The sequence below is a fragment of the Brassica napus genome, chromosome C4, assembly GCF_020379485.1.
Source record: "Brassica napus cultivar Da-Ae chromosome C4, Da-Ae, whole genome shotgun sequence".
Lineage (NCBI taxonomy): Eukaryota > Viridiplantae > Streptophyta > Magnoliopsida > Brassicales > Brassicaceae > Brassica > Brassica napus.
The window spans coordinates 15953777-15978912 of NC_063447.1; the positions used below are offsets into that span (position 1 = coordinate 15953777).

The 25136-nt window shown below is 38.8% G+C and overlaps 1 protein-coding gene across 1 annotated transcript; it reads right to left on the reverse strand.

The window, feature by feature from the left end:
• Positions 1 to 290: 290 nt before the first annotated feature.
• Positions 291 to 7200, reverse strand: LOC106374033 (thioredoxin reductase 2). The gene is made up of 6 exons (XM_013814137.2): positions 6910 to 7200; positions 1178 to 1851; positions 894 to 951; positions 754 to 797; positions 537 to 655; positions 291 to 456 (listed from the first exon to the last, which is right to left on the reverse strand). Exons 1-2 carry the CDS (start codon positions 7198 to 7200, stop codon positions 1189 to 1191), a joined length of 954 nt encoding a protein of 317 aa, XP_013669591.2. The 3' UTR covers positions 291 to 456; positions 537 to 655; positions 754 to 797; positions 894 to 951; positions 1178 to 1188.
• Positions 7201 to 25136: the final 17936 nt, after the last annotated feature.

Genomic DNA, 25136 nt, shown 5'->3' on the forward strand with positions numbered 1-25136 from the left:
TTAGTTGTATTTTTTCATAATTTTCACACAAATAAAAATGATTCTGTGAGGTTCACTTTTTAAAAAATATATTTTTCCGTCCGCATGAAACTGATAAAACATGAGAATTGTATGCTATGCATTGTCTGATTGTGTTTTCATTTGATACTCTTAAGAAAATATTTTAATATTCAGTTTCTACACAAAAGTTTTCCACGATCCAATTAATTTGCTAACGTTAGTTTTGAGACATCTCATTTTGATCATAACATTTTTGTTTTAATTCATTTATCTAAATATAATTTCTATAGTTTGTCAGAATATGTATTCTCATATGCTCTTGCTGGTTAGTTAGAATAATTTGGATTTGTATCTATTTACATTATAATATTCTCAAATTGTACTTGCTTATTCGCTTCTTCTCCCATCCAACATATGGTTACTCACCTTCAACAACCATCTTTATAACAATCCCACCTTAAAGAAAAAGTTTCAAATGTTAATATACATTTTAATGATGATGAACAGAGGAGTTTGTTTTCGAGAAAAGAACCTACAGCTAAGCAAGTTGTTATACGGACTGATGAGCTCTTTCTTAAACACCCCACCAACGGCTTGTTCTATGCTGCAGTCATATTGAATTCGCCATAACCATCAAAACATGTCTTGCAAATAACTAATCATATAAAAGATCACCAAAAATGTCTTTTAGTCTTTTAATAACTTCTAAAAATAAAAATGAAACGCAATAAGAAGTTGATGTCTGTTTATTACCTCTGAGGCTTTGTAATATATGAGAATCGGATGGTTTTTTACATCTACACAGAAAAAAAAACATTTATTTTTAAGACATCTAAAACATCATATAAGAAAAGCCTATAGATAAAAAATACATTGAGTGTTGGATTGCTTACCAACAAAGACTCTAATTACATCCAAATTTGTATATTTTGGCATAGGAACTGGAGGGTCCTGCAAATCATAAACGAACCATTATAAGAAACTAACAGTAACTCAAAGAGCCCAAGAATGGGAATTAGAAACAAATAAGTTGACAGAAGGTGAATAGCAAGAAACCAATAAAGGATCTAAACTTTCTTAGAAAACCTAATAAGAATTTGAAGAGATAGATGAGTTAGTCATTCCAAATAAACATAAATTTCTAGTGTTTCTAGGATTTCTGAGGATGAAAGCTAACCTTTTATATAGCTATAAATCCACAGCCTCGCAGAGAAGAACGCTCGTCTTAGTGGTACCAGGCTTGGTCACCACATACCCATACTCATCAAGCTCATGCTGCCCATCCAAGAATTTCGTTGCCGGCTCATGACCAATCGCAAAGATCAACCCAGACATTTTCAAATCCGAAACATCACCAGTAACAACGTTCTTCACCTTCAAACCACCAAGCACACCTTTCCCGTTTTCATTTCTATACGTCTCCACCACCGAAGAGTTCCAAATCACTTCAATATTAGGTTTCGACAACACCCTCTGCTTCATGATCTTCAACGCTCTGAACGTATCGCATCTGTGGATTATATAAACCTTAGATCTATACTTGGTCAAGAAATTCATCTCCTCCATCGCCAAGTCTCCGCCGCCGATAACTACCAGAGGCTTGTTCCTAAAGATCAGATCGGCGCCGTCGCATACAGCACATGCCGATATCCCTCGGTTCCATAAACCACCAGCGCCTTCGCCAGATCCGATTAAGCTCAGCCGTTCCACGACAGCTCCGGTGGAGATGACGGCGTCGGCGAGCACAGTTCTCGAATCGGTGAAGAGCTTGAACAGCCTCGAGGACATATCGACCTTGGTGACTGTCTCCGTGAAAATCTCGGTGCCGAACCGCTCTGATTGCTTCCGGAACTTGTCGATGAAATTGGAGTTAGGTTGATGAAATCATGGAAAATCAAAAAGAGAAGAAGAAAATTAAGGGATTATGGAAGAGGAAAGCATACTTACTTATACTAACAAATAGACCGTCCTGGAGAAGAGAGATTTGCATTAAAAGACTGGATCATGGTTGATGAATTAAAGAAGCGTTTAAGCGATGGATCTGTAACTGTGGCGTTTGGGTTGATTAAGAGAAGAGCAAACGATGTTTTGAAAACCCTAAGAAGAGATTCTTCATGATGGCAATCTCTGATAATGGCGGAGGAGTACGGAAACCCATCAAGATTCGCCTTTAGTGAGACGATGAGTTTCGTTCGTATGTGACACGTGTCGGCTTAAAACAGTTCTAGTTATCTATGTGACAGAGGACGTGGCTTCACCAGGAGAGAACAAACTCTCTTTTATATATAAAGATTTCATTATTTGTAAAACGCAGCGTTCGAGCTCGCTCTCTGTTGAAACCCCTCGTCATTCTTGTCAACCAAATCAAGCTGCTTCGTCTTTGATCGTCCCTGTAACAGCCACCGTTCCTTTCAAATCGTAAGTTCACCTACCCCCTACTTTAAATATATTACGCTTTCATCACTCAACTACATCTTCATGAATTACTCTTGGCTGTTATAGACTCTGATAAAATCTCATGTGATCCCTTTTCTTGGTCTGAATTGGGATTGAGACAGACAAATATCTAAACTTGTGACCCTTATCGAGTTTCTCATTGGAGCTATAAACCCTAATCCATGTCTGCCCAAAGGTCTCTTCTCGTTCTAGAGATTCCATCAGCAGTCTCCCAGACGAGGTCCTCGGTAAAATCCTGTCTCTGCTTCCACATTGGTTGTGTCCAAACGGTGGAAGAATCTTTTGTAAAAGCGGGAAAACCGGATAAAAATAAAATAATATAAACGATGTTAACGAAAATATACAGTCCCGTAACGAAAATGAAACCATGGAGTCGAAACGAATCTCTTTCCTTAACTCTTAATATTCGCTCCGTTGGTGCGACAGATCTGTACGAATATGAGTCCCAGGATAAAACCATGATAGGTCATCACGCGGCACTCGTGAAGAACCTCTAACGAACTAATATTTCTACGAAACATTCTCTAGACTTACGCTATAGGATTTGCCGGTTTTGGTTGTGAAAAAACGTAATCAGAAATGAAGGAGGAGACGAGTTTACAAAGAGGAGAAGGCGAGCCACTTTCCGTAACTGATGCAGCACGTGCGCACGTTGGCGGAAATCTCGCGAGGATCTCGGAGGCGAAGCGTTACGAAACTTCCTCCGCAAGATCTTTTCTCGTTTAAACTTATCGTTACGAAGAGAGACAAAGTGTTGTTTTTAAACGAACTACGTGTTGTTTAAAATAAAATGCATGCCGTTTTTTCGGGAATTAAATGGCAAAATGTTGAACTTAACTTGGTCCAAAAAGAATATTCTTATTGGGCCGGAGGCCCTCCACCAAGACCCAAGACCCAAACCCAAGCCCAGGCCGAGCGGAGCCGAGCCGGCCAGACGGCGGCGGCGCGGCCCGCGTGGGAAGCCTTTCTCTCTCACCAAGCCCTTTGCACCCTTGTAGCACATGAGCATATTTATACTGCTCGAAAATCAGTCACACAACCTTTATGGGACTCTACTACTTCTCCTTCATTTAACAAATAGGCCTCTGAATGGGCCATTTATATTCACAAGTTTTTCAATTAATTTGGAAGTCCATTGGCTTTAATTAATTGATCCAACAATCCCTCACATGAATAAAAATGACTCTTCTAAACATATTCAGACTAAATGCAGACTCGATAGACTCTAAAAAGTATACTTATTCTAATCCCGACTAGACTAGACAGACTTATCGAGAGTATTTACGAAAAATTCGCTGCGTTTGTGTTGGTGGCATTTTTAAGCTTTGAACCACTCATAGTTAATATCTGTGGGGTTTACTTTACCAGAAGGTGAACGTGATGTCTTGAACCAACCGGTGTTTTATGTTGACCGAGACAACAAGCATAACGCAGCTTCATTTTCTCGTAGAACTTAATTCTCTACTGTGTTCATTGTGGCCCTGAACTATTCCTGGTTTTCATGAGTGAACTTAGAGAATATAGCCTTGCATTCATTCTCTTAGAAACGACCCCATTTCACACTCATTAGGTGATTGACCATGAAAGAATTGAGTAATACTCCGCTTTAGAAGCTATGGAATCATTAAAAGCTTATGCTTATCCTTCTCACATTCTTTAGCACTTTTATAATCTTAGGAGCTGGGAAGAGACTACTTTTTCTCAAGTGCTTTGGTTAGATTTTGTTAGATTTTGTTTTCCCTTTGAACCTACGTCTTGGGATCTCCAGTCATGATAGGTAGGGTTGCAGTCAAGCATCCTCATTCGTTATAGGCTTTAAACCCATTCCTTTTGAAATAACATCTCGTGACAAACCTTTTGTAAAAGGATCCGCTAGGTTGTCAGCCGATTTGTTGTAGTCTATTGTGATTACCCCAGTTGAGATAAGTTGTCTAATGGTTTTATGTTGTCTTCTGATGTGACGAGATTTACCATTGTAGAGATTACTCTGAGCCCGAGCTATAGATGATTGACTATCACAATGTATGCATATAGCTGGCACAGGTTTCTCCCACATAGGAATATCTTCCAAAAAATTTCTAAGCCATTCAGCTTCTTCTGCTGCTTTGTCTAAGGCTATGAACTGAGATTCCATGGTTGATCTGGCTAACACTGTTTGTTTGGTAGATTTCCATGATATTGCTGCTCCTCCTAGTGTAAAGACATATCCACTCGTGGATTTTGAGTTTTTAGAATCTGATATCCAGTTAGCATCAGTGTATCCTTCTAAACCTGCTAGTTCCATAGTGAAGCCCAAAATCTTTGGTGTAGCGCAAGTAATTGAGTACCCTCGTTATAGCTTTCCAGTGTGTATGACCTGGATTACTTGTATATCGACTTAGTACGTTTACTGCATGCGCTAGATCTGGTCTAGTACAATTGGTCAAGTACATGAGACTTTCGATCACACGTGCATACTCGTTTTGTGAAACCGCTTCACGTGAATTCTTTGTCAAGTGCATTTGGGGATCTAACGGAGTTTTTGCCGTACTATTAGAGTAATTTGTAAATTTCTCTAATATTGTTTGAGCATAATGAGATTGGGTTAAGATAATTCCATTTGAATTTCTTATGACTTTAACCCCGAGAATTACATCTACTAATCCCAAGTCTTTCATCTCAAATGTCCCTTTGAGCATTTCTTTGTTTGATTGATAATGTTTATTGTGCATATCATCTACATGTAGACATAGCAAAACATACGCATTTTTGGTAGTTTTGTAGTATATGCATTTGTCACATTCATTTATTTTGAAACCATTTGTCATCATTGTATTGTCAAATTTTTCGTGCCATTGTTTAGGAGCTTGCTTAAGCCCGTAAAATGACTTTACAAGTCGACATACTTAGTCTTCCTGTCCAGGAATGACAAAACCTTCAGGTTGTTTCATGTAAATTTCCTCTTCTAAATCACCATTTAAAAAAGCGGTTTTTACATTCATTTGAAGGATTTCTAGGTCTCTTAAGGCTGTGATAGCTATCATCAGTCTTATTGATGTTATTCTCGTTACTGGAGAATATGTATCAAAATAGTCAAAGCCTTCCTTTTGTCGGAATCCTTGAACTACTAGCCTAGATTTGTATTTTCCACCAGGTTTTCGTGTCATTATCCATTTATTTCCTAATGCTTTGCAGCCACGTGGTAAATCTGTTATGTACCATGTATAATTTTGCATGATAGAATCAATTTCACTCCTGACAGCTTCGTTCCAAAATGGAGCTTCTGGTGAAGCCATGGCTTCTACCAAAGTTTTTTGGAACATTTTTGACTAAAAATGCCATTAGGAAATCTTCACCAAAAGATTTTTTCTTTCGAGCTCTTTTGCTTCTTCGAGATTCATTTTTTTCTTCATTTTCTGAAATATCATTTATAGAAATCTCGACGTTTGTCTCAGTTTCTGAGTTCTTGTCATTGTCTCTTTCTTCTCGAGTTTGTTTTAAACTTTGTTTTTCCTTGTATGAAAAAATATTTTCGAAAAAGATGCATTTCTTGATTCCATGACTCTTTTTTTCATGAATATCTGATATTTCAGATTTACGTACCAGAAATCTATATGCATTACTATTATGTGCATATCCGATGAAGATGCAATCCACGCGTTTAGGTCCAATAGTGATCTTTTTTGGTGGCGGTACCGCAACTTTTGCCAAGCACCCCTACACTTTGAGGTATTTATACGAAGGTAAATTACCTTTCCGTAATTCATATGGAGTTTTTTCAGTTACGTTGTGTGGAATTTTGTTGAGGATATAATTAGTGGTAAGCAACGCTCTCCTCCACATGTTCTGGGGTAACCCAGATTCCTGCAACATTGCATTCATCGTCTCGTTTAGAGTTCGATTTTTGCGTTCAGCAACTCCATTAAGATTCTGGTGAGTAAGGAGCTGTAGTTTGATGGATTATTCCATGTTCTTTACAAAATGCATTAAATGGACCATGTTATTCACCTCCTCTGTCGCTTCTAACTACTTTAATAGTTGTTTTAAGCTGATTTTCGACCTCGAGTTTAAATTCTTTGAATTTTTCTAAGGTTTCATCTTTGCTATGTAATAAATATACATAACAATATTTTGTGCAGTCATCTATGAAGGTCACAAAGTACTTTTTCCCACCTCTAGTTTGTATGTATTTTAAATCACATAAATCGGTGTGAATTAAATCTAGAGGTTCGTTAGTACTTTCAACACGAGGTGATGGCGTTTTTGTGAGCTTAGCCTGTTCGCATACTTCACATTTTTGTTTACTTGTTTTGCATTTAGGAATTAGATTTAAATTCATTAATCTTTGTATAGATTTGTAGTTTACATGGCCTAATCTTTCATGCCATATATTAAAAAACTCAACCAAATAAGCAACTGGATTTTTATTCATTGAAAATTTGGAGCTACAACTATCGGAGGGACTGTCATTACATTCATCTTGACAAGTCCATCCTTAACATACCCCTTTCCCAAATACATCCCATTCTTCTTAATCAAGAGTTTGTCCGCCTCAAGGCTTGTGGCGAATCCATTCTTGCTGAGCAAGGTTCCCGAGACCAAGTTCTTCCTCAAGTCAGGCACATGCTTCACATTCGTCAGAGTGACTTCACGTCCTGATGTCATCTTCAAAACCACATTGCTGTGGCCTTCAATCTTGGAGACTGCAGTGTTTCCCATGAACAGCTTCTCCTGAGTCTTGCTTTTCTGATAAGTGCTGAACATCGCCCCATCAATGCAAATGTGGGTGGTCGCTCATGTGTCATACCACCATTCTTTGGGGTTGATGCCTTTAACCACGTTGACCTCAGTCACCATTGCAACGAGATCCTCCTCAGTGTGATTCGCTTGACGCTTCTAATCTCTAATCTTGCTGCGACACTCAGCAGTCTTGTGTCCCACTTTGTGGCAGTAGTGACACTTCCCCTTGAACTTCTCCACATTCGCATTCACATTGATTTCAATGCCTTTGTTCTTGAAGTTTTTTCCAGAAGCCTTCAGGGCTGCAACAGTTTTGGAAGGCTTGGCAGGAGAATGGGCGTGTGCCTTTCCTTTGCCTTTGTGCTCAGCCATGTTGACACTGTGCTCCTTAGTTGTGACTTTGTCAGCAATTCGGTTTATGGATTCAAGTAGTGACTTTGTCAGCAATTCGGTTTATGGATTCAAGCCTCATGATGAGCTCCTCGAGCCCCATCTTCTTCTTCTTGTGATTCAAGTAGTTCTTGAAATCCGCATAGCTTGGAGGAAGCTTTTCAATGAAGCTGAGAGTTGTAAATGTCTCGCAGATGGACATTCCTTCAGCAGCGATTTCATGGCAAATGATCTGAAGCGCTTCCACCTGATCCATGATGGGTTTTGAATCCACTATTTTGAAGTCGTGAAATTTTGAGACCACATACTTCTGGTAGCCAGCGTCCTCACCTCTGTACTTCTTGTCCAGTGATTTCCATAGCTCTTTCACCGTGGGGATCTCACAGTAGACACGGTACAATGGGTCAATGAGACGACCCAAAATGTAACCTTTGCAGATGAAGTCGGAATGCACCCATATGTCAACAGTTGCGAAACTGTGAACATCATCAATCCCGTAAGGAATAAGGGGCTTGTCCTCCTGGATGAACTTGTCCAGCTTCATCGTTGTCAGGAAGAACATCATCTTCTTCGGCCATGTTTTGAAGGCTTTGCCATCAAACTTGTCTGGCATCAGTCCTTGAGTGAAAACGCTAGGGACAGATGGAGGAGTTTGAACTGCCACTTGACCACTTGCGGTTGCTAAAACTGAACCCGTCTGATAAAGACCAGCACCGAATAGGCTACGGCGAGTGGTTTCATCAGCAGCTTTTCCCGCAGGGAGGATAGTGCTTGTTGTTGATGCAACGGTTGATGCTGTGATGTTTCCAGCGGTTGTCACAGTTGCATCAGTGGCTGCAACGCTGAGTGGAGTTGTTGTGACATTTGTGGTGTCAATGGGGGTGTTGTTATCGTTTGTCATTTTTCTGTAGAGAAAACATGAAAACGGATTAGTACTCCATTCAACAAATAACATATTATCTTAAAGAAAATAATAGTCTAAAATCGATGTTCATTTTTGGTGTTTGAACCAAATCATATCGATATACGTATGGAAAAACGTTTTGCAAGCTCGCTTAGAAAAACGTTCGCAGAAACCGTTTTGTGTAGACTTAGAATGTTTCATAAACTCTCTTAAGGAAGCGGTTATGGAAACGATTCGTATACTTTTGTTTTAAGAATTGTATATCAAAAACGTTTCGCGATAATGCTACAAACCAATCCGCAAATCGTTATATGATAGACCATGGATTTTACCTGTAAGACCCGATCCCGGCCTACTAGGCCGCGGTCGATGCCTCACGTCGCTCAGTCCATACCAGGAACGAACCTCTAAAAATTTTTGCCCTTTATTTAAAATATCGCCCATTGGCGAGGGCTAATTCAGATCTTAGCTCAAGACTACCTTAGTCATTCCCTAGCTTAGATCATTTCAACTTATGCACAGCGGAATAACATCTATCATCCATTGGACTAAATCCAATCTAACACTTGTCTGGTCAGATCACCTCAGCTACTGGTCAGTAAACACAACTGCCAACTAGCTCCAAGGTCGATCTTGAGCCTAGACCAAGTCATACAATCAGAGGTTCCATTCCCCTAACCATTCTATCTAGATCTATGCAACATTGCTAGATCATACCTTTGCCACATCCACGGAGCTTGTTAGCTCATCGGCCCAGCTACACTAGCTGAATGAACTCATAAACCAGCTGATCGAGCTGCGAGGTAGCCTTGCCCAGCTCCCCGTCCACTCGTCCAACTCCCTTATACCTGCATAAACTCTTCCCTTGGGTACTTAGTCATTCAGCCAACCATCCCCACAGACATAAGTAACCCTTGAGAAGTCTTCAACTTATAATACCAAGTCCAGCTCATGGACTAACAATGCCCATCAGATCCTGAGTCAATCAACCAACCACCCCACATGACTCAGAACTGCTGAGTCTTCATACTTCCTAATCAGTCATGGAACCATGTCCCACTGAACCTGACTAGTGTTGCTCTTACCACCGGTGCATCCTTTGATCAGTCAGATCAGACACCTTGATCAATCATCCAAGGATCAGGTCGTCCATCCTTGCCCATGATCAGATCACACACGGCCTGCCTTACCAACACCAAGGTTGATAACCAGCAATTCCTTATGATCAATATCATAAGTGACAATATGTTCCAGCACACAAACATATGATCAGATATCCTAACACAAGGATTTGACCCCAATATGCCCTCAGGTACAATTTCGACCGCAAGCAAACCTGCTCCAAAAACATAGCCAATGCTTTGCACATAGCTTACCAACCCAAGGTTGATAACTAACATTCCTTATGATCAATAATCATAAGTGACAAACATTTCACAATACACAAGCATATGATCCGATAACCTAACACAAGGATCTATCATTGCATGGCTGGTTCCATAACTAACCGATCATTTTCTCATTAAACCCAAATCTGGCCGATTTCAAATGTGCTCCAAAAATCAATTAAAATTCATGACAATTCATGATAAATCATAACTAAGAGAATGGTCCAATCGGATTTCCCAGAACCGGCCTCCAGCCCCTAGATCTCGGCCAAGATCAGCCAAACCGGTCCAAGGAACCATCTCTAAATCAATCCCTAAAAACTCATTAGGATTCATGATAATTCATGATAAATCTTAACTAAGAGAATGGTCAAGTCAGAATTCCAAGAACCGATCTCGATCCTATAGATCTTGACCTAGAACAGCCCCACCGGCCACCTTGACCATCTCGAAATCAATTAGATAAAAATCCCCAAATACCATGATAATTCATTATAAATACCCACTAAGAAGAATCAATCATCAGATCCCCTCAAGCCCTTCAGGAACTATGAGATCCGATCATACCTTCCAAACCAAGGCCATGGAGGATTTCTCCTAACCGGCCAAGGCCATGGTTTAGTGTCATCAAGTCTGATCCAACAGACTACACCATAATCATTCATAATATATATATATTCCTCAAGGAAGTGCCATACTTGGCCATGATCAATTCCTCAGTCAACAGAATTGGAATTCAAACGGTAATCATAAAACCGGTTACCTTATACATGATCTGATTAGATCATGTGCCTTCCCTTATCATGGACGGCCATGCTCCTCCAGGGCACGCCTCCATCATTGTCCTATCACATACCTCCAGTATTGATAAGATCTATTCAAGGGTCGCACCAACTTCCCCTCCATGGAACTTCCATGAAACCAGTTTCTACACTGCATCCGCCTTCAAGGCTGTCTTGGCCTGTGAGAGTGGAGTCTGGCCTTCTCCCTTCTCTCCTGGTTATCTGCGTGTGTTCCCAAGACACAGAGGAAGCCCAGGATGTGATCATCCATGATCAAACATCATCACAGGGTCGACCATCACTTCCCCCTTCAGTGCCCATGAAACTGCCTTTCTACACACATCTGCCCTTAAGGCTGTTCATGCCATTGAGAGTGGAGTCCGGCCTTCTCCCTTCCCTCCTGACCATTTGAGTGTGTTCCCAGGACACAGAGGAAGCCTAGGACATGATCATCCATGATCAATCACCATCAAAGGGTCGTTCTCAACTCCCCTTGTGATTGCCCACAAAACTGCCTCTTTGCTGCCTTCACACCACTCTTGATCTTGGATGGAGCAATCCGACTCTCTCTCTCTTTTTCTCTGGTTTTCTTTGTGTTTCAGGGTGTAGAAGGAAGCCCCTGGTGTGCCTGCAAAGGCACGGACTTGCCTTCCTTATATAGGAGAAGGGGTGGTTACTTTTTGGTGGTTACTTTTTAACCACTCCATCCCTTCGGTTTCAATCCTGGCCATTGATTTAAATCAATGGTCCAGATCACACCCTTTCACCTCTGGCAGTTACCACACGCCCTGGAACTGCCAATCCACTCCTGGACAAGGCCAAACAAGGCCCAGACTGATTGCCCATGCCCCTGGCTCAATCCCAAGAGCCCACCAGCCCATCGGCACACACGGGTCACCCACATGGCCCGGCCACTGTCCAGACCCGGCCCAACTGCCCATGACTTGAACACTCAGTCCAGCTGAGTTGAGCTGATCCCCAGCTGTCCCAGCTGAGTTGAGCTGATCCCCAGCTGTCCCAGCTGAGTGAGCTAGTCCATCTAGCTCAGGGAGCTGAAACACTCTTCAGTGAGCTACACTGAGCTGCACTACACTTCACCTAGCTGGTCGAGCTTGCTTACTGCATCGCCCAGCTGTTATACACTGTGTCCAGCTTGTTTCTTTTATCTTCTTCAATCCTTCTAAGTCCCTTGGTCAATTTCCAGACCTAGACTTAGTTTTCCCATGATCCATTCTGATCACTCACTTCATCGAGCTTCACCTGGATCTTGTCCAGCTACCAGCTCGCTTGTCCAGCTCCTTTGAGCTTGTCTCCTTCTTGGATTAGCTATGCCTTAGCTTCCTGATGCCCTTAACCTTACTTCCAGGCTATGACACGCTTGTCTTTGGGCCATATGACCATACTGGTGCATTTCCACGCACCGCAGTCCGTCCGGACGATCCTATCCAGAATCGGGGACATGACATTACCCATTTTTAGCCATGGTCTATAAGTGTTTTAATATATATTTACTACTATATAAAGTCTATTTAGAGTATTTACAGGTTCAGGTACGTTCTGGAGAAATATGGTGATTTTGGAGTCTTTTGAGGTGTAGAACTGCACAGACGCGTCAGATGTCTAGCTATGGATGGAGACCTTTCCAACGTTAGATTGAGTCCATAATTTGACACAAGATAGAGCTTTGAGTTAGATTTACAATTCCACCGGTTTGAGGTCAATCAGCATCATGTAGCAGAAGTTATGCTCGTTTACTGAAGAGTGGTCAGTCTTCCTCGCAAGAGGAAGCTGTCGAGGAGATGAAGGACTGTCGATCGACAGTGATGCCATAATATGGGCTGAGCATATTTTATGACCGCTGAAGCCCAGAAGTAACCCCAAATTACCAGAATACCTTTGGACGACCAGAAATCCTATTTATGTTATTTATAAGTCATTGTTGATGGGTACTCTATCTAACCTTTCTTTGATTCTTGTTCTTAGTTAGGAGAGAAAGGAGGAACTCCTTCAGAGTCTTCGAGGAACTCCTTCAGAGTCCTCCTGGAACTCCTTCAGAGTCCTCCTGGAACTCCTTCAGAGTCCTCCTGGAACTCCATTGTCTTTGGTTTTTATATCTATTGCAATTTTATATCTATTCATCTATGATTTCTGTGACAAACTTCATGTCTGAATAGATCCACCTGTTAGGTTTAGGGTTCAGATAGGTTATGAGCGATTAGCCCAAAATATAGAACTGCTAAGTTGTGATATTCATCATAGGATTGTTCTCACTGCTTGTGTTCTAGAGTCATGAACTAGAACCCTGATCTTAGAATCATTAGGCACAATGCCATCGCTTGATCTTTTCTCTGAACTGAATTCTATTGAGCTAGGATTGCTAGAAACATACGAGAGTTGATTTAGGAACCCTAGTGAACACATATTCAACCCGATCGTAAAGCTTGCTAGAAGCGATATCGATCGATGATCCAATAGATTAATCGATCGATATTGTGAAAGGTGTATCGATCGATATTCCTATAGAATAATCGATCCACACTTTCTTGTGAACAATAAAACGAGAGTTGAGATCCAATATCTAGATATTAGACTGTCTATACAACGGAAGTTGTTAGATTTGTACTCCTAGTTGAGTTCTATAATATCTTGCAAGCAACAATTAGCCTCTATATCATTATAATCTTGATTACCTGAATAGAAACCATAGATCTAGCAACCATCCTTCCATCAAACAAATCCCTGCTAAGCTGAACAATTGTCTTGTTCAACTTGTTTACTGCTTTGTTATATTTATTTACTGCTTTAAAACTATTAGCCTAGCTTAATCATAAACTGTTTAGATCTAATTGGTTCCTTAGCTCCCTGTGAATTCAATCCCTAAGTACTACAACTAGACCTCTTATTTGAGAGAGTATAAATCACTCCTTAGGGTAATTTGAGTATATCAAATCTGGCGCTGTTGCCGGGGAGCTTTGATCGCCATTAGATTTTATCTAGTTAGATTTAGTCTAGGTTTTACTACTGTTCAAAAAATTGATAAATTTTTTTCTTCTGTTTCAAGTACATACATCTTAGTATCAGGAACAACAATGAAGAGAGGATTTCTGGGTTATTCAAAGAAGAAGCCTGCTGATTCACGCACGATCTGTAAGTCTACGAGGGAAGAATCGATCAACACCCTCCAAGCAGCATCGATCGACAGCGTGAACCAAGCATCGAACGATACTATTCAACTCGTGTCGGACAACACTGTCCACCACGGTACTGTTTACTCCAGTACTGTTCATCAACGTACTGTTCATCGATATACTGTTCATCGAGGTACTATTCATCGAGGAACTGTTCATCGAGGTACTGTTCATCTCGACACTATTCATCCAGCGTCAATTAACACTGTTCATCCACCGTCGATCGACACTGTTCATCTCCCGTCGATCGACACTGTTCATCCCGCGTCGATCGATACTGTTCATCCCACGTCGATCGACACTGTTCATCGTGACACTGTTCATCGTGACACTGTTCATTCGACACTGTTCATCCTGACACTGTTCATTTGGTGAAAAATGATACCACTTGCGGGGAGACAGAGAGCATCGAAGTACTCAAACTTAAGGTCGATGAGAATGAGATGTTAAGAGACGAAGAAGGTCGAACTCGCAACAACGCAGGACAGTTGATTAATGCTGAGGGTGCTGTGATCACTGATGTGATTGCTGTTGCTGAGATGAATGACTTTGACCTGAGCCGAGAGTGGTATGATTGGGTAGGTCAAGACCCCTTCCAGGGTCTTCCTCACCAAGATCCTAGAAACCACTTCGAAGAGCTTGAGGATCTCGTGTCAAGGAGTGAGTAGAATGAAGTGACTTAACACCACATGCTCTGCAAGATCTTCCCCTATTCTATCTCTGGAGATGCATTCAGCTGGTTCAGTCAACTACAACCAGGATCTCTAACCAGCTGGGAGGACATTGAAAGAGCCTTCCCTTACAAATTTTTTGATGATGCTGAAGCAACTCGAGAAAAAGAGAAAAATGATAAATGAGACAGGTTCTTGGCATCGTTAGATGAGGAGTATATGATTCCAATACAGCTGGTCAACGACATTATGGCAAAAAGGGATGAACAACATGGATTTGGAGAGCCGAGCAAAGTAGAAGAATTTGATACAAGTGATCCGACTTCAGCATCAATCGACAGCAGTACCTCAGAATCGATCGACATCGGCATTTCAGAAACGATCGACACAGACTTTTGTCATCGATCGATACCACTCGAAATCCTTGAAAGATCGAGTTGTCCTCATGACATTGCATATTCGACCCATAAGAGCATTGATGTATCAAGTTATTCTCTTTCCCCAGATGTAGAAAAATAGATCACCATGGAAGATTTCTTGGAGCTAGAAGAGTTCTTGGAGTTAGAGGATGGAGAAAAGCTTGAAGACTTTGGATTCGGATAGAGAAGTCACTATGGAAGACTTCTTAGAGCTAGAGGAATGGCTTGAAAATATGGATCAACATTCGAAGAAGAAGCTTGATGACGATCAACATACTTTGAGAGGAGATCTGGAAACTTCAAAGGCTAGCATCAATCGACACCAACCTGATGAGATCGATCGACAACCTCCCCACATCACCGATCTACACCCACCCGACATCGATCGACACCGCCAACCACTTATCGATCGACACCACCCACCTAATATCGATCGATGCCCATTGCTAGACGTTCCGCAAGGTTGCATAATGGAGATAGAACCAATTGAGGAGAGGATGTACATGTCTAAGGCCTCACACCTTGCTGTCCCTAAACATCAGAGACCACCTATCTGGACAGAAAAAGCTGCTGGGTTTCACAAAATAGTGAAGAGGATACATGATCCTGTGAAGTTTGTGGTTTCATGCGCTATATTTGAAGCTGATTCTCCTATTCCACCAGATAAGGGTGTGCATCTGAGTTCTTACATTGAGGTATTGGATGATCATCAGCACGCAATAGCTTCTCAGAGAGGGTTGAGATGTAGATGTGAAGTCGATAAAAGCCCAGGAGAGGCAGCATCGATCGTCACCGACCAGATACCATCGATTGACACTGACACTTCACCATCGATCGACACTACCACTTCACCATCGATCGATACTACCACCTCATCATCGATCGACATTGGACGCGTATCAGAGCAGAAGGAGTTCGATGTGTGTGGAAATCTTAGGGATGGAGAAACCACCACGCGATCAGACAAGTCTGGGGAAAGAAGAGGAGGAATTGGAAGAAGAGAAAAAGGATCAAGGACAGTTCTCAGTTTTCATTGATTCCCCGCTTCTCAAATGGTGTCAGGAAACCTAGAGTGCACAGCAGATGCTTCTCACAGCCATTTGCAAAGCTTCGAGCACTCCTTATTGCTGAGATGATAGACAAAGGAGAAGAGTCTATGGAGGAGGCTTTCACACAAGAATGATAAAGCTTCAGAGAGCACACATTGAGACTTGTTTTGGAGCATGTTCTCATTCTCATCCGGAAAATATCAGATCTCCAAAGTCAAGCTAAATGACTATAACAAAGCGCTGAGTGAGAGGTAACCCACTATTAGGTAATTTCTTTCAGTTTAGTTTAGATTGTTACTGAGTAAAATTTTTATTTATTGCAGGTCAAAAAAAAAAACGGATGAACAGTAACGACAGTATTGTAGCAGAGGCACTGTAGCATCGATCAACACTGTAGCAAGGAAATTGATCGACACTGTAGCAAGGAAATTGATCGACACTGTAGCAAACAAATTGATCGACACTGTAGCAGAAAACTGGGAGTATTGTAGCAGTTTTACTGTAGCAGAACACTGTTCATCGGAAAAAAAGAAAGTTATGTTTTATTAGTTATCTTTTACTGATTTTTAGTGTTTTGTTTATGATAGGAAAAAGAAAAAAGATCAAAGGAAGAAGAGTTGATATACCAGAAGCGATTGACGACAACATGCCAATTTCGGTCGACAGAGCATCACGAGTATCGATCGATCGCCACTTAACTGTGTCGATCGACGCTCACCATCAGCGATCAGGTATAACGTTTCACCTTGTTAAATATTGTCCTTATGGTTTATTTACCCACCATCTTAGGCTGTATAGCACTGGTCACAGTGTTGTTTAAGTGTGGGGGAGGTTCTACTAATATTGCGTTTTAGTTAGCTATTTAAAAAAAAAAGATCTGAGTAGACGATTCCTCAATATATCGACCGATGAGACCAGCTCGATATCGATCGACAGCACTTCAGATCCAACGATCGATTGTCTCTTCATTGTGTCGAATGATTGCTCTAGCCATCGACCGATGAGACCATGTCACTATCAGTCGACATCACTTCATTAACAACGATCGATTGTCACTTCATTGTGTCGACCGACACTGAGCAGGTCATCGTTTTTTCTTATTAAATTATGTACTTATGATTATTTCTCACCATAACTCCGACTACATATACACTGGGGACAGTGTTATTTAAGTCTGGGGGGATGTTTACTAATATTAGTGTGTTCATGAGTCTTATACAAATGTTTTCAAAAGAGTTTTATTGAGTCAAGAAGAGGATAATGAACTTATTAGATTTTTGCTTGTTATCTAATCAATCTTTAGCACCATTCTAGATTTACTGATTGCAGATAGTACTAAAGATACTAAAGTAGATCAATCTGTCAACTATTCACACTTGCTGAGATTGTTTGATGGAACCAAAGCTGACCTCCAACACTATACCTGACACAACTGCTTGTCTTGGGGCTTGATATACATGTGATCGGATTCTTCAAACAAATCTGGAAGGTAAAGCCTTGTGTAGATGTATCACTTTTTTTCTCTCTATTTCGACCCTATATTTATAGGTAAAGATATTTATTTTCAAAAAAATAAAATAATAATAATAATAATAATAACGAAAACAAAAGAAAAAAATATATATATATTTATATAATAGGTGTTAGTTAGGTGGAATCCAAACAAGACTTGGTGGCTACAACCATTAAGGCTTGCTTCATAAGGATTCCAACGAAAAGAATTCGAACGGGACTTGTTGGCGGCAATCATCAAGGTTCAATTCATATGAATTCTTGGATATATGTTAAAAAGAAGTGAACATGACTTGGTGGCAACCACCATTAAGGCTTGATTCATGGAAGCCTGTCCAATCTTGGTAAATGATCTTGCAATATAAGCAGACTTTGACTAAAGAGAGAAATTAGTAGAGAGAAAAGATATGAACTAACTTTTACTTGCAGATCCAGATACTTGTTTGAAAATCCTTGCATCATGTGATCGATACTCCCAAGGTAAAGCCTGCACTTTTATTTATGTTAAGAAATGAGGTTGGTAGAGGGGAATGTCAGACAAGATTTGCTAAGTTGTTGGCTAGGCGAATTTGGTTGCTAAGCTAGGATATGATATAATGTGCTTTTGTGATTAAGACTTCTTAGATGTGGATTGCAATATTGTAGAGGTGATGATTCTAAGTTTTAAATCATGTGAGTCCCTGCTGTTTTCAAACCTCTTTCAGAGAGACTGTCCGTTTGTTTTGCTTGAGGACAAGCAAAAGGATAAGTCTGGGGGAGTTGATAGACCATGGATTTTACCCACTTTTAGCCGTGGTCTATAAGTGTTTTAATATATATTTAATACTATATAGAGTTTATTTAGAGTATTTACAGGTCAGGTACGTTCTGGAGAAATATGGTGATTTTGGAGTCTTTTGAGGTGCAGAACTGCACAGACGCGTCAGATGTCTAGCTATGGATGGAGACCTTTCCACCGTTAGATTGAGTCCATATTTTGACACAAGATAGAGATTTGAGTTATATTTCCAATGCCACCGGTTAGAGGTCAATCAGCATCATGTAGCAGACGTTATGTCTGTTTTACTGAATAGTGGCCAGTTTGTCTCGCAAGAGGAAGCTGTCGAGGAGATGAAGGACTGTCGATTGATGACACAGCATTGGTGTCGATCGACAGTGATGCCATAATATGGGATGAACATATTTTATGACCGCTGAAGCCCAGAAGCAACCCCAAATTACCAGAATACCCTTGGACGATCAGAAACCCTATTTATGTTATTTATAAGCCATTGTTGACGGCTACGCTATCTAAGCTTTCTTTGATTCTTGTTCGTAGTTAGGAGAGAAAGGAGGAACTCCTTCAGAGTCCTTCTGGAACTCCATTGTCTTTGGTTTTTATATCTATTGCAATTTTATATCTATTCATCTATGATTTCTGTGACAAACTTCATGTCTGAATAGATCCACCTGTTAGGTTTAGGGTTCAGATTGGTTATGAGGGATTAGCCCAAAATATAGGACTGCTAACTTGTGATATTCATCATAGGATTGTCCTTACTGCTTGTGTTCTAGAGTCATGAACTAGAACCCTGATCTTAGAATCATTAGGCACAATGTCATCGGTTGGTATTTTCTCTGAACTGAATTCTATTGAGCTAGGATTGCTAGAAACATACGAGAGTTGATTTAGGAACCCTAGTGAACACATATTCAACCCGATCGTAAAGCTTGCTAGAAGCGATATCGATCGATGATCCAATAGATTAATCGATCGATATTGTGAAAGGTGTATCGATCGATATTCCTATAGAATAATCGATCGACACTTTCTTGTGATCAATAAAACGAGAGTTGAGATCCAAGATCTAGATATTAGACTGTCTATACAACAGAAGTTGTTAGATTTGTACTCCCAGTTGAGTTCTATAATATCTTGCAAGCAACAATTAGCCTCTATATCATTTTAATCCTGATTACCTGAATAGAAACCCTAGATCTAGCAACCATCCTTCCATCAAACAAATCCCTGCCAAGCTAAACAATTGTCTTGTTCAACTTGTTTACTGCTTTGCTATATTTACTTACTACTTTAAAACTATTAGCCTAGCTTAATCATAAACTGATTAGATCTAATTGGTTTCCTAGCTCCATGTGAATTCGATCCCTAAGTACTACAACTCGACCTCTTATTTGAGAGAGTATAAATCACTTCTTAGGGTAATTTGAACGATATCATTATGAAATAAACAAGAAACGTTTCGCGGAAGTGCTAGAAAGCAAATCGCAAACACGGTTATAAAATAAGAACAAACGTTTCGCGGAAGTGCTAGAAATCAAATCGCAAACACGGTTCTGAAATAAGAACAAACGTTTCGCGGAAGTGCTAGAAAGCAAATCGCAAACACGGTTCCAAAACCCTTTTATTATTAATCGTTTTTCAACCCGATCAAACGCTTAAGGTAGAAAGCAAAATAAGAGTTAAGATTGTAAAAACTGGAAAACCGGATCAAAAGAAACGATATAATATAAACAATGTTAAAGAAAATATATAGACGATTCAAAACCGTAACGAAAATGAAACCATGGAGTCGAGACAAATCTCTTTCCTTAACTCTTAATATTCGCTCCGTTAGTGCGACAGATCTGTACGAATATGAGTCCCAGGATAAAACCATGATAGGTCATCACGCGACACTCGTGAAGAACCTCTACCGAACTAATATTTCTACCAAACACTCTCTAGACTGACGCTATAGGATTTGCTGGTTTTGGTTGTGAAAAAACGTAATCATAAATGAAGTAGGAGACGAGTTTATAAAGAGGATAAGGCGAGCCACTTTCTGTAACTGATGCAGCACATTCGCACGTTGGCAGAAATATCGCGAGGATCTCGGAGTGTCCACTTTCTGTAACTGATGCAGCACATGCGCACGTTGGCAGAAATATCGCGAGGATTTCAGAGTGTCTTTAAAATAAAATGCATACCGTTTTTGAATTTTAACTTGGTCCACAAATAATATTCTTATTGGGCCTCTGCCGAGCCGGCCGGACGGTGGCTGCACGCGTGGGAAACCTTTCTTTCTCACCAAGCCGTTTACACCCTCGTAGCACATGAGCATATTTATACTGCTCAAAAATCAGTCACACAATCGATGTGGGACTCTACTACTTCTCCTTCGTTTAACAAATAGGCCTCTGAATGGGCCATTTATATTCAGAAGTTTTTCAATTAATTTGGAAGCCCATTGGCTTTAATTAATTGATCCAACATCTTCTCCCCCTTGTAGACAGCCTCGATTTGAGCGACGCAATTGGCGATCCCTGTGGCTTCTCTGCATTCGTGATTGGCGATCCCTGTGGCTTCTCTGCATTCGTGGACACAACGCTCGCTCTCTTAACCAACTCTTCAATCATCAAAAGATTTTCTCTCAGCTGTGTTCACACAGACACGACACAACCAGAGTGAACACTTGGATTCGCGGATCAAATGCTAGAATAGACCACAATGGGTCAAAAAAATCTTACATAGACCTCTTGTTTTTTTACTTTAAAAACTAGATTTTGACCTGCCCTTAAAAGGACGGGTATATTTTTTGTTTTTTAGAAAAAATAAATTTTTATATTTATGTTTTTTTGTAATCATATTTAGGTAAAATATTTTTAAAAAATTATTAGTAAAAGTTTTTGATAATTATATTGAATTTGTGATATTGCATAACTATTGATTTGTATTGTAACCATTTCACCATTAATTTTATAATTTATTCCTAAACAGTTATTAATTTTTTTAATGCAATAAATATTGACAATATAGTATCAATCTTTTTCCAAATGAAAACATATTTTGGTTCCATAAATATAAATGTGATACGTTTAGGTTTAAAAGACAAATATATTCTATTTGGGTTTCTATAAGATATTATTTGGGTTCGTTGGTGAGCAAAAAATTAACTAATGGCCCTGTGATTATTCAAGAAAACCTGAATCATCGTTCTCGTACAACCTATTTCACCAAAATCTTTTTTTTTTAAACACATTTAACCAAATCTTATCTCTTCACTTCCAGCGAAACCGTGAATTGTATATATTATCATATTTTGTTATTGTAGTTGAGCCCCATCGGAAACTAACACAAGCACACCGTTTTGCTGAACAGAAACCTAGACCCATAAGCTCCTCAAGTTTTTGAATGAATAACTCGGCCTTGATCTTTTAAACAGAGTACCATATCGTGTTGCAGTTTTTTGGTTTTCAAATAATGATAAAACACTTGTATTTGCAGGTTCAATCGAGGTTCCAAGAATTCATGATGCTTCATTATTAATGAATCATTAACCGATTGTCGGAAATGGTACTTAGTTTATTTTCCAAACACAGACCTGTCTATAAATCCATAACTTTTATTTGAAAGAAGAAAAGTAACTGTTTTGGCAGACAACAACAACGTGGATTTTAATAATAATATTTAGAAGGTGGTTATTTAATATATTTAGATAATTATTTAGATGCAGTTATAAAATAATTAGTTGGACATAACTTTTTATCAATGGGTCACACTGCTGTTTTAATAGAATAGATGAATTAAAAATAAATGAAAAATAGGGAGAAAAGACCATGAGATCTAATAATTTAAATATATTTACTAACCTATGCCATTGTAATCCTACCCAGATTCCAATCCGGATCCAAACCCAAATCCGACCCGGATCCAAACCCAAACCCGACCCAACTTTAACCTAATCTTCTTCTTCTTCCCCTTTTCTTCTCCATTTGATGTTCTTTCACCTTAAAACAAAATCAAAAAATTTCTTCAACCATCCACTAATTTTCTCATTTTTAATCTAAATCGATCAACTCATAGTCATATTTAATCAATTATATCTTATTTAGAATCAAATTTCATCTTTTACGAACGAGATTCAAAATAAAAAAGAACGCAAAGTATAACTAATACAACTAGTACAACTCCAACTAGTACAACTAGTACAAATCAAATTAGTACAACTAGTACAACTAAAACAAGTATAACTAGTATAAATATACTGAGTATAGCCAATATAACTGATACAAGAAAAACTTGTATAACTAGTACAACTTTACAATAATTTGGTGATCTTTATTTTTGTTTTCAGCGTATAAAAATGATAGAAAAAAGGATGACGTAGAACCAATAAGACATGTTAGTCTAATTTTCTCCCGCCTGCATGTATCAAATACATGAATTGTATATTTTTCATAATATTAGAATTGGATAATGATTTATTTACAAGTTGTACTAGTTATACTAGTTGTACTATTTTCGGAAAAAAAATCATCTTCATCTTTTTGTTCTCAAGGCAAAAAAATTAGATGCGGATCCAAAAAAATATTCAACCATGGTTCCAAAAAACACGAGTCACTGGAAAAAGAAAAAGGAGGGAGCGTCGACGATGAGTAAGAGTAACCACCGTCGTTGAAGAAAAAGAAGGTCTCTACTGTGAAGAAGAGAGATGATGCATCGAAGAAGAAGAAAGACGCAGTGAAGAAGAAGGGAGATGTGAAAACAAGAGTGAAGTCGTGGCGAAGAAGAGGAAGCTTGACGGTGGTGTCCACGGTGGATCTTCGTCAAACCAAAACAAGTGGGCTCGAAATTGCGAGAGAGAAACCACATCTCCACCGGACCCTCAATGCGATCTTTTCCCGGAACCATCAACGGCTTCTCCATCTCAGCGCACTAGTAAGCCCCATAAATCATCAGGTCAACCCAAAAATTTAGATGTATTTTAATATAACTAATGCAACAAGTTCAACAAGTTCAACTACACAATAATATGTAAGAATAGTACAACTAGTAAAACTACTCGACATTAGTGTTTGAACCAAAATGTTTAAAACATGATACACATTTAAAATGTGATGCACATTTAAAACAATATTAAAAATAACAAGTAGTTGTACCAGTTTGCTATGCATAGTTGTACTAGTTTTTGAGTTGTACCACTTTGTGCATAGTTGTACTTTGGCAGTAAAAAAAAATATATTAGTTGTATCACATAATAAATATAGTTACCTCAGTGGTACCACTTATTTATGTTTTCATGTCTTTGCCCGGTTACAATGAAATCATCAATTTTGTAAAAATACATTTCATGTATGTTTTCCAAAAATTATGTGGACAAACAAGTTGACAAACCTTAAAAGTATAAGGTATATTTTGTAAAAATACATTTGGAGTTGTGTAATAATTTTTTATCTTTTCCAGAACTTAAAATAAATTAAGAGAAACTTTCTGAGTACATACCAATTGGGATATTTGATTGTTTTTCTCATGTGGAATACCAAATTAGTTTTGTTAATTTCTAAAATGTCAAAGTTGTACCAGTTGTACCAGTAATACTCGTCTAATATATAATAAAAAATTATATCAATTGTGTATATGTCTAGTTTTAGGGGTTGTACCAATATTGTACATCATAGGTTTGTAAAAATATGTTCGAATAATATGACTAATGTAGTTAACATACCTTAAAAATATATAGTATATAATATAAAATTAGGAGTATAATGTAGTAATTTAACAACAATCTGAAAAAAGTTAAATAAAATAGATGAAATTTTGTCATTATATACCAATTAGGATATTTGCTTCTCTATTTTATATGTAAAATAAGATTTATTAGTCGTGTCTAGTAGCTACATATTATACATAAGTTATAATATTTATATACGAGTTATACCAGTTATACAATTTTTAACATGTTTAGTTGTACGAGTTATATTAGTTATACTCGGTCGAATGAGAGAATTAGATAAGGAAAATTGTGTGGCTGTGAATTGTTAATGTGGTTGAAATTAAAGAAAGAGAAATAGAAAGAAGGAAATATAATTGTAAATTCAATGGCCAAGATTAAAACATAAAGATAAGATCTGATGGCTGAGGGGATCAAATGCTGATATAGACCACTTGGTCTAGAAAAATAAAAGGACCCTTTATATTTTGATTTTTACTTTGAATTAATTTTAAACAGAAAAATAGTCAAAAAGACTTCAAAACCCAGAAACTTCTATTTATTTACCAACCCAACCACTACCTATCCAAACCCAATAATCCGACCCAACCCAATCCGGATCCCTAGACCCCCAAATCTCTCCTTCTTCTCCAACATCATTTTTACGTTCTTCACCTCCATTTTTTCATCACCATTTCTTAAAAATCAAACTCAAACTCAAACTTAAGTGTCATTCATCTAATCCCTTCCATATTATCTGTTTTCATTTACTTCATCCGGATTCACAACCTTAAAAAAGCCCAGATTTTAAATCTCCATTTTAACAAATTTCTCCATTCCATAATCAAAATCAAAATAAAAAAAAAACTCTTCAACCCTTACGAATTTTCGTCCTTATCTCAAATCGATCAATTCTTCATCATTCCAATCCATTTTCTCTCATATAAAATTGAATCTCACTTTTAAATACAAAATTTTTGACAGTGAAGAACGCAAAGTGCTACTAGTACACATACTACAACTGAAACTAGTATAACTAGTACAACTACAACGAGTATAACTAGTATAATTAGAACAACTATAACTAGTACAATTTTATAGCTAATATGGCTATATTAGGGTTTTTGTTTTCAGCGAATAATGTTATAGAAGAGGATAATGTAGAACCAAAATGTTGGTCTAATTTT